Here is a 9,156-nt window from a genome sequence, read left to right as displayed (position 1 = left end):
TCAGTTGTCTTGGACTTCGTATTGAGGTCTTTGTGCCCTGAAGCCACTACTCCACCAGCTGTTCACTGCTTGTACCCACCTGAAAACGGTTGGTTGTCCAGAGCGATACACCCCATCAGTTTCTGAGTGATGCCTTTTGCCCTCGGGTGGTCGCGGTTGTAATTCTTGGCTTCATCCAAGGACCGTAGAAGAGGCAGCTGTTTTTCTCCCGCCGGTTACCTGTTGTTTCCCCGTGTCCTTGTTTGTTGTCACAAACTCGTGGTAACGTTCCGGATGACGGTTCTTCAAATGGACAATTAAGTTGTACGTCACTGACTTCATGTTTCAAGTCACAAATGCGCCAGAAACAGTTGTAACCGAAGAGAAAACTACAGACCCGTTGTAAAAGAAGGATCTTTAGTGGATACATTATTTTTAGCATCACAACCCCCACGAAATGACTCATTTCACTGTCAGAATTTGAGCCATTCGGTCTGATAGCATTCGGAAAGACTAGAAGGGCCACACGATTAAATTACTTTATCCCCCGTTCAAGTAAGCCAGTTGCTAAACCAGAAGTTAGCTGGCTCAGTCTGCGATCCAGGCATTTTCAAAGCCGGAAAGTCAACCATGTTTGGCTTCAAAACACCACTGAGCAGCTTTCATAGGAACGAACAGGGCTCCACCTCTCAGCTGTGTCCAGTAATAAACGTCCTTGAGAACAGACTGGGAGATACTTTATTGAATGAATAGTCCGTAAATACCTGTGAATAAACATTCAGACCACTTTTTTCATGAGTTGTTCCTGATTAACTATCAACCAGCTTACTGAATCATTACTGTTTTTGTGTTTCAGTTACCAAATAGACTCAGTCATTACGAGGTGTAAACAAGTCAGGCCCTTAATATCAAGTGTATACACTTTTAACTTATTGTGATCTTTCAATTAAAACAGAAGCATGATAAAGAAAGGGACACAAATGACCACCGCAGAGACATCCTATAGTGCTGATAATCATGCTTTATTAAATCAATAATTGGAGAAAAACTCAAGGAGGCTGCGAAAATAATCAACGCTAACAACTCTAACTTCAATCAAACCAAAGTGCTGAACGACCCATAAGATCATGCTACTCCGTCCTCGTTGAACGCAGCGGTGGTTGGTTTTTGCTGCGGTACATCTGCTTGGGGGCGCACAGCTTGACAGACATGAACTTCTAAAAACTAACACACAAACACACCACAGACCTCCAAGAGACAGCTCTGCCTCTGCAAACAAGCACAGGATTGACTCTTATTTACTGTAATTGGCCAGGTTGATGGTATGACTGAAGAGTTGAGCAGGTGGTCGTTTGCCAGAAGCAGAGCACAAAACAAAAAATAAACACTTGTGCTCAGGGAGTGCAGGCCGCACGCACTGTGAGCATGTCATCGAAATGGCGGTATGACATAATCAGTCAGAGCGCGAGGTCCAGTCATCCTGCTTACATGAGGGTATATGCAAACAGCACTCAGGATCTCACGCTCTTGTTACCATTCAAAAGCACCGCTCTCACTCTACAGCAGTGCATTCATAGTTCTGTCTCTGATTGAGTTAACGTCAACAGGGAGCCTCTCCACCTGTTGAGGCAATCTTAAGACTTCAACTTATCGTTGAGGCACAGAGTTTAGTTTCTAAGTTTAACAGGGTATTCGTTCCTAGTGAAACTTTCTCCTGTTAAACCACATTTAGTTTCATTTTGTTTCAGTTAATATTATTGTCATAAATAACAATGCATACATTTCCCATAACCGTTAAATTTCGGCTATATACATTATGTACATGTCACAGAAAAATGGATCAAAAATCCTAAGTCATAGTTATCCAATATGGCACATTTTATAACAACTTTAGACTTTAGTCTAGTTTGGCATAAATTAATGTCAAGATTGGTACAAAAATAGTTCATATTTACAAGAACAGAAATCCAGATCTTTATCAAGTAGATTATTTCGCTCAATTAATAAATAAAAAGGCATGGAATTAGGGAAAAGGGGAAGATTGGAAGAATTTTTTTTTTTTTTTACACTGATCGAATACTAATGTGAACAGTCGCTGTGTCGGACCCGAGCTCATTGGATAGTTTGAGGGTGTATGTTCCAGCGTCTTCCTCCCTGACCCCGGTGATGATGAGCGTGGTCAGGTCCTCTGTGGTCTCGATGTGGAAGCGTCCACCAGCAGTCACCTCGATGGTTTTGCCACTGCGGGACCACTCAATGTGTTTGGCGTCGCCAGAGAAGGCGCATGCGACTGTCAAGATTTTGCCTGGCTCAATACTGATGTCTTCTGGGAGAGCCTCAATTCTGGGAGCAGAACCTTGAAACCAACAGTACATGTATATCAGTGCACAGAATGTTTAGATACAATTTTGGTGACCAAACTATTTAACAACAAAAACTGGCAATTCTGTTGCACATGAATATTAGTTTGGAAGTGAGAAAGCTAAAGCAGAGCTTCACTTCAAATAACACGAAATGCAAAGACCCATTGTTAAACGGGCTTCTTTACGAATAGTGTCTTACCAATTGCTCTGAATGAGGATCCCTCCATGTGGGAGGCCATCTCTGTGAGACTGCTGGAGCTCATTGCATATGTCTCAGATGCCATGGAGGACATGCTGGACATGGACATGGTCTCAAACTTCATTTCAGCTGCCATGCTGCCGAAGGAGCTGGATTCCATCATGGATGACATCATCGCCTGCTGGGAGGAGGAAGAGAAGGACGACGACTCCTCCACTGTATGCATTTCTTTCTTCATCATCATGGATGAGCTTATGGATGATGAGGACTCCTTGTGACTCATCATTGATCCTAAGGGGTAGAGATGGAAACAGTAAATACACAAATTTTCACAATGACCTTAGAGTTAAAGCTATTTCTTTAAATTAGTATGAAATTTGACTAAATCTACTGGGGTATTTGAGCAATGTTTTCACCTTTAAGTGCCAGTTGCTGCTCACGGTAGGCTTTGATCTTCACGCGTATGGACTGGAACACCTGTCCGGTAAAGGAGAAGGAGGATTTGGATACTCCTCCTTCTGAGGTCATCTCACAGATGAACTCTCCCTGATCACTGTCTGCCAAGTCGTGGATAAGAAGGCTGCAGGAACCCTCAGAGTAGTGCATCTCAAAGTGGCTGCTCTGTGAAAGCCTCTTCCCGTTGACATACCACACCACCTCCCTGACGCTGCTCTCACAGACACAAGACATCCTCACAGAGCCCTCATAGGCCTCAGCTGTTAGCTGACTCAGGACCTTGGGAGGTTTCGGGATTGGGGATTTGACAGTAGGTGGAGACATAACCCTCTTGGGGGACATGATGGGAGGAGGAGACTTCATCCTAGGAGGTGATTTAATTCCCTCAGGCTCGGGGGACTTCAAGGCCCTCGGTGATTTGATTCCTGAAGGTTCTGGGGACTTGATGCCTTTCGGCGTTTTGATTCCAGCAGGTTCTGGGGACTTGAATCCTTTTGGTGTTCTGATTCCTGCAGGTTCTGGAGATTTGACACCCCGAAGTGATTTTACTTCCTCGGGTTCAGGAGACTTGAATCGTGGTGGTGACTTGAGTCTGGGTTCAGGAGATTTTAGACCTCGTGGTGACTTAACTCCCTCAGGTTCAGGAGACTTGACACTTGGAGCTGGTGATTTCAAGGAGGGAGCTGGAGAAGGTGCAGATGGCTCAGGAGATTTGACGCTCCGAGGAGATTTCATCCCTTCCGGTTCAGGAGACTTCACACTTGGTGTGGGTGACTTAACACTGGGCGTTGGTGACTTCACACTGGGTGTTGGTGACTTCACACTTGGAGCTGGTGATTTACTTGAAGGCTCAGGAGACTTGACACTAGGGACAGGGGAAGTTATGGAGGGAGCAGGTGACATTACTGAAGGCTCTGGTGACTTAACACTAGGAGTGGGTGACTTTACAGATGGTTCAGGGGATTTGACAGCCTTGACCTCCTCTTTGGGAGCTGGTCTGCGGATGGTCAAGGTGAAGTGAGCCTCCTGTCTACCTGCTGAGTTCTCTACCACCACAGTGTAACTGCCCTCATTGGAGGTAGTCACAGAGGAGATCTCCAGGCTGGATTTGTACTGAGTGGTGGTGACCTGGACATGATGAGATGTTACGATGGTTCTGCTCTCGTGCATCCATGTTACACTGGGAGCAGGCTCCCCATCAATATCACAGGAGAATCTGGCTGTCTCTCCCTCTGCAACGGTCACAGACTGGGGCTTTGTGAGGATTCTGGCAGGAAGAGATGGCTTCACCTTGTGGACAGCAACTTCCTCAGCAACAACAGCAGATGATGACTTCAGTTTAGTTTCAGATTTGGCATGTTTCCCAGTCAGGGAAAACTTGTCAGATGAGTACGAGGAATCAGATGACAAGTATTCAGTAGAGGCGTACTTAATAGATGAGTCAAACCTCTCAGCAGAAGAATACCTCTCAGCAGAAGAGTACCTCTCAGCAGAAGAGTACCTCTCAGAGGAGGCAGCATATCGTTCACGTGTGACAACCTCATGTGTCTCGGTGAGCTTAGACTTGCTCTCTTCTACCTCAAGGTGGGTCTGGGAGGCATAGCCAGCTTTGAAGTGGGTGGTGTGGTAGTGGTCGATTCGAGTGACTTCAGGGACAAATGCTTTGGGAGCATCCTCATCTCTGCGACGAGAGGAGAAGGTGGTGTAGCCGCCACCTGACACATCAAGTGTGGCATAGTCAGAAGCCTCTCCCTTGGAGTTGGAGCACACACAGCGGTACGTGCCACTGTCCTCTTCCTGGCAGTCCAGAATAGCGATGGACAAAACACCACTCATGTTCATGAAGACATATTTCTCACTGCTTTCAGAGATTTCAGTTCCATTATGGAACCACTTCACCTCGGCCTCTGGCTTGGATTGAATATTCAGGGTGAATTTGGTGTCTTGGCTGATTGGTATGCGATGAGAGCGCATCCTGACAGTCACACGAGGAGCATGGTCCAGGCTGAAAGGTGTCTGGCTAACCACCTGATATTTCCTCTCAGACTTCAGAGCAGCCTTTCTGGCCTCATAGCGGGACATTATGTCAAAGCGAGCAGTCCGCTCAAACCTGGAGGAGGAGCGGGATGACCTCTCAACAGACCTAATGGGACTGGGAGAACGTGGACGGGTCCTCTCAGGAGTGGGGGACCTCCTCCCCACAATCTCTCCCTCTCCTTCCATAGGAGGCCTTGCACGTGGTGGTCTGATCAGCTCTGAGACTGGGCGCATCAGCTCAATGTATGTGGGAGACAGCGACCGTCTCCTTCTTGTAAACTGAGAAATGGTGCGTTTCTTCTTCGTCTCAGCAACCTCGACAGCCTCTCGCCTGACCTCCTGCCTTTTCTCTTCACGTTCCATGACAAATCGGACAGGGCTGCCAGAAGGAGAGGCAGAAAAGCCGAGCTCCAGTTCATCCTCCAGCATAGATTTTTCCTCCTCTGTTCTCCTCATGGTGAGGTAGTCATCCACAGGCATCAGCAGCTCCTCGTCACTAAGGTCTCCCAGAGATCTCCTCCTGGATCTGAAGGAGGCCTCAGATTCTGGAGAGGGTGAGCGGCGGGCGGGCCTGACAGTCTCTAGATCATCCAGAGTAAGTTTTGGAATACGCCATCTAGGCCTGTACTGGTCGGTGATTCTAGGCAGGGGCATGACATAGAACTGCTCCCACCTGGACAGGCGAATACGTCTCTGCCTCTTCTGTACAATTCTCTCCATCCTCTCTGGAATCTCATACTGGTCTCTCAGCTTTCTGTACCACTTCATGTCAGAGAGAGGCACAAACTGTTTGATACCTTTGTCCTCATCCAGAACTCTGGGATCATGTACTATAGGTTCAGGTATCTCATATGGCATGAAGATCCTCCTCTCCTCCTCCAGCTTCTTGGTCTCAGACTTCTCCACAGTGATATCAAACTCTCCCTCAACGTTCTTGGTGCTGACTGCAGGCTTGTAAATATCTGCAGCAAATTTAAGAGCCTCTTGTGCTGTGGGGTTAAAAGGCACGAGCTCCTCAGTGGCAGCAATTTGCTGAGCCATCTTGTTAGTCTTTTCAATTTGTTTCTGTACATGTCTGTATTTCTCCTCCTCACTCTTGTACTCTCTCCTAGTGTAGGTAAGGCGGTCCACCTTCAGTGTAGCTTGGCAGCTTGCAGAGCCAGCAGAGTTGGTTGCAGTAACCTTGTACACACCAGAGTCCTCAAGCAGAGTCTCTCTGATGTGCAAGATATGGTAGTCAACATCCTCCTGTATGACGACAACCTTGTAACCAAACTGAAGTGGTTTACCATCCTTCTCCCATTTCAGAGTGGGGGCTGGGATTCCAGAGACTCTGAGCTCGAAGCGGACGCTATGTCCTTCAACACAGTCAACATTAGCCAGCAGACGTTTGAACATGGGCCTCATAGTTTCCTCCATCACAGGATGAGGTGTCACAGTTAAACGGGCCTTACAGCTGTCTTCTCCAAACTTGTTGTGGGCCATGACGGTGTATTCAGCATCATCATTGATATCCAAGTTGTGGATCATCAGCTGGTACAGACCCTTATCACTGATGAACGTATACTTGCTGTCATCATCACCTGCCTTGATTCTCTCTCCATTCTTAAGCCATGCTACATGCGGCTCTGGGTGCACTGTAATAGTGACACCAAAGCGGACATCTTCTCCTATGTAGGCAGTGCGATTGTAGAGAGGCAAAGTGAACTCTGGTGGTCTCTGCAGGAGTCTAGTCTTGTCGACTCTCCTCCTCAGTTTCTTAATGGAGCGGCTTATATAGTGCTCTCTGATGCTCCTTACTGTCTCAACAAAGAGCTCTCCATAAGCACTATCCTCTCCATCGTCACTGACCACCTTGCATTTGTATACTCCATCATCACTTTCTCCAATGTCCTTTACATAGATGCTGGCAAAACCATTACTATAAGTAATTTCATACTTGGGGCTTGGGTGCAGCTGACGGTTACCAAAGTACCATGACACCTGTGTACTCTTGTCATAGTTAACAATGCTACAAGTGAATCTGACATGGCCACCTTCCTCAGCTGAGCAATGCATGACTGGACCAGTGCGGAGACCATGGTACTCAGTTCCAATCTTCACTTTACCCACAGCCAATCCTCTCTGGTTCTTGAAAGCACCACCATACGCCACACGAGCTACTGATACAATAGTATCTGTCTTCTTTACCAGACACTGATAGTACCTTCTGTGTCTCAGTGTCTTAATGATCTTATTGCTGACATGTTCTATCTTCATCTTGAGCCATGGGTGCTCCAGAGCCTCATGGGCCGTCATACGGAGCCTCCTGTCCTTGATTAACAGTCTGTCCACAAAGTCCATAGCCTCCAGGCTGATGTCCTTAAATGCTTCACTGTCAAAGACATACTCACAGTTGGAGATGTTCTCAATCATCTTTGTAGTGGACTCTGCCGCAAATGGATTAAGGCCACTGAGCAGAACGTAGGCCATTACACCAACAGACCACATATCAGTGGCTGTTGTGACCAGGTCGTGACGGTGGATCTCAGGGGCACAGTACTCCGGAGCAGAGAACAGCATTCTGATGTTCTCTCCTGGCACCAACAGCCTGGCCTGGCCCATCTCGATAATCTTTATGTTGGTGCTTCTCCTTGTGGTGTAGATAATGTTGTCTGGGCGGATATCAAAGTGGCCAAAGTTATGGCTATGCAAGAACTTGAGGGAAGAGCAGACTTGTCTGAGGTAGCGGACTATCTCCTGCTCTGTAAGCTCAAAGTTGCTTGTGCCAAGGCGCTCAAAGATGTCAACTCCGGAAATGAATTCAAAGATCAGGATGATCTCCTCCATGCTTTCAAAGTATTCATGTAGGTAGATGATATTCTTGTGCCTTGCTACATTAAGGGCCTCAATTTCCCTGAGAACCAACTCACGATCAGTTCCTTTGACCTTGATAAACTTGGCCATGAAGGTCTTCTTTGTGGCAATCTCTGTGCAGCGGTGGACCACCCCGAACTGGCAGCGAGCAAGTTCCTCAGAGATGACATACTTGGAAGATAGCTCCTTCACCTTGTAGAACAGTGCCTCTTCCTTGGTGACTTCTCTGGTTTCATCCACTTCCTCATCATAGTTCCTAATCACAGACTTGTCTTCCTTTGTAGTGATGGGCTCAGTTGGCCCAGAAGGAGGGCTTAGGCCAAACTGATTTTCAGCTATGACGCGGAACTGATACTTGGTTTTTCCGAAAATATTGATAACGGTGATGCTGCAGTCAGTGGTCTGTCCAGCGCGGATCCACCTGTCAGCAGTGGTGGGACACTTCTCCAAAATATAGTTAATGATGTCGCTTCCACCATCATTGGCAGGGGGCTCCCAGGTAAAGGTGATGGAATCCCGAGCAATATCACTGACAACGAGTGCCTTTGGAGCTTCAGGTATGTCAGCCACGTTAACCTCAATGGTTTGCTTGTCCATTCCGAACCTGTTCTTTGCAGTAATAATGTAGTAGCCAGTATCCTTACTCTGCATTCCCTTTTGGAAGACAAGGGAGGTGAAAGACCTGGTGGTGATAACTTGGTGATAAGGAGAATTGGAGAGGATTTCCTGACCCTTCTGCCAAGTGACTGCAGGCTCAGGTTTGCCAGAGATGGGGATCTTGATGGTGATGTGATCGCCACGGACAGCATGAACTGCTCCCATTCCCTGGAGCTCCTTGGGCAGGTGAATCTTAGCAGGAACTGGAATTGAAATTATAAAAAAAACAGTTAGTTTGACATTTATTGGGGTTTTTATTTCAGGAATGACACTTGCAGAGTGCATCGGTTTTTGGAAAACATCATCAATAATTATCTTGCTTTACATAAATTATATCATTACCTTCCACCTCCAGGTTCGCTGTCATAGAGATAGATCCTGAGGGGTTGGTTGCTCTGACTTGGTAAACTGTGGCATCCTTCTCATCAGCAGCAGTGATGACCAGCTGGTAGTAGCCTCCCTTGAACTCCTGTGCTTTGATCTTGGTTCCATCTGCCAGGATCTCCTTTCCACTGCGGTACCATTTTACCATAGGCTTGGGATGTCCCACCACCTTGTCATATAAAAAATAGCCAAGTTAGGTAATTCATGAAAAAGAGCTCAAAACAT

At 46.8% G+C, this 9,156-nt stretch overlaps 1 protein-coding gene across 1 annotated transcript in view; it reads right to left on the bottom strand.

Moving 5' to 3' along the window:
• Positions 1-982: 982 nt before the first annotated feature.
• Positions 983-9,156, bottom strand: part of ttn.2 (titin, tandem duplicate 2) — a 196,760-nt gene continuing 188,586 nt past the window's right edge. Inside the window, exons 252-256 of the mRNA XM_073473204.1 lie at positions 8,890-9,100; positions 4,499-8,750; positions 2,958-4,462; positions 2,542-2,832; positions 983-2,335 (exon numbers count right to left, since the gene is read on the bottom strand). Of these exons, the coding sequence (XP_073329305.1) occupies positions 2,043-2,335; positions 2,542-2,832; positions 2,958-4,462; positions 4,499-8,750; positions 8,890-9,100 (6,552 nt within the window). The 3' untranslated portion in view covers positions 983-2,042. The remainder of the gene's footprint in view (positions 2,336-2,541; positions 2,833-2,957; positions 4,463-4,498; positions 8,751-8,889; positions 9,101-9,156) is intronic.

This window comes from Pagrus major, chromosome 9 (assembly GCF_040436345.1).
Source record: "Pagrus major chromosome 9, Pma_NU_1.0".
In the NCBI taxonomy this organism is placed as follows: Eukaryota; Metazoa; Chordata; class Actinopteri; order Spariformes; family Sparidae; genus Pagrus; species Pagrus major.
Note: the sequence above shows the minus strand (reverse complement) of the source record. Positions and strands in the feature narration are given on the sequence as shown.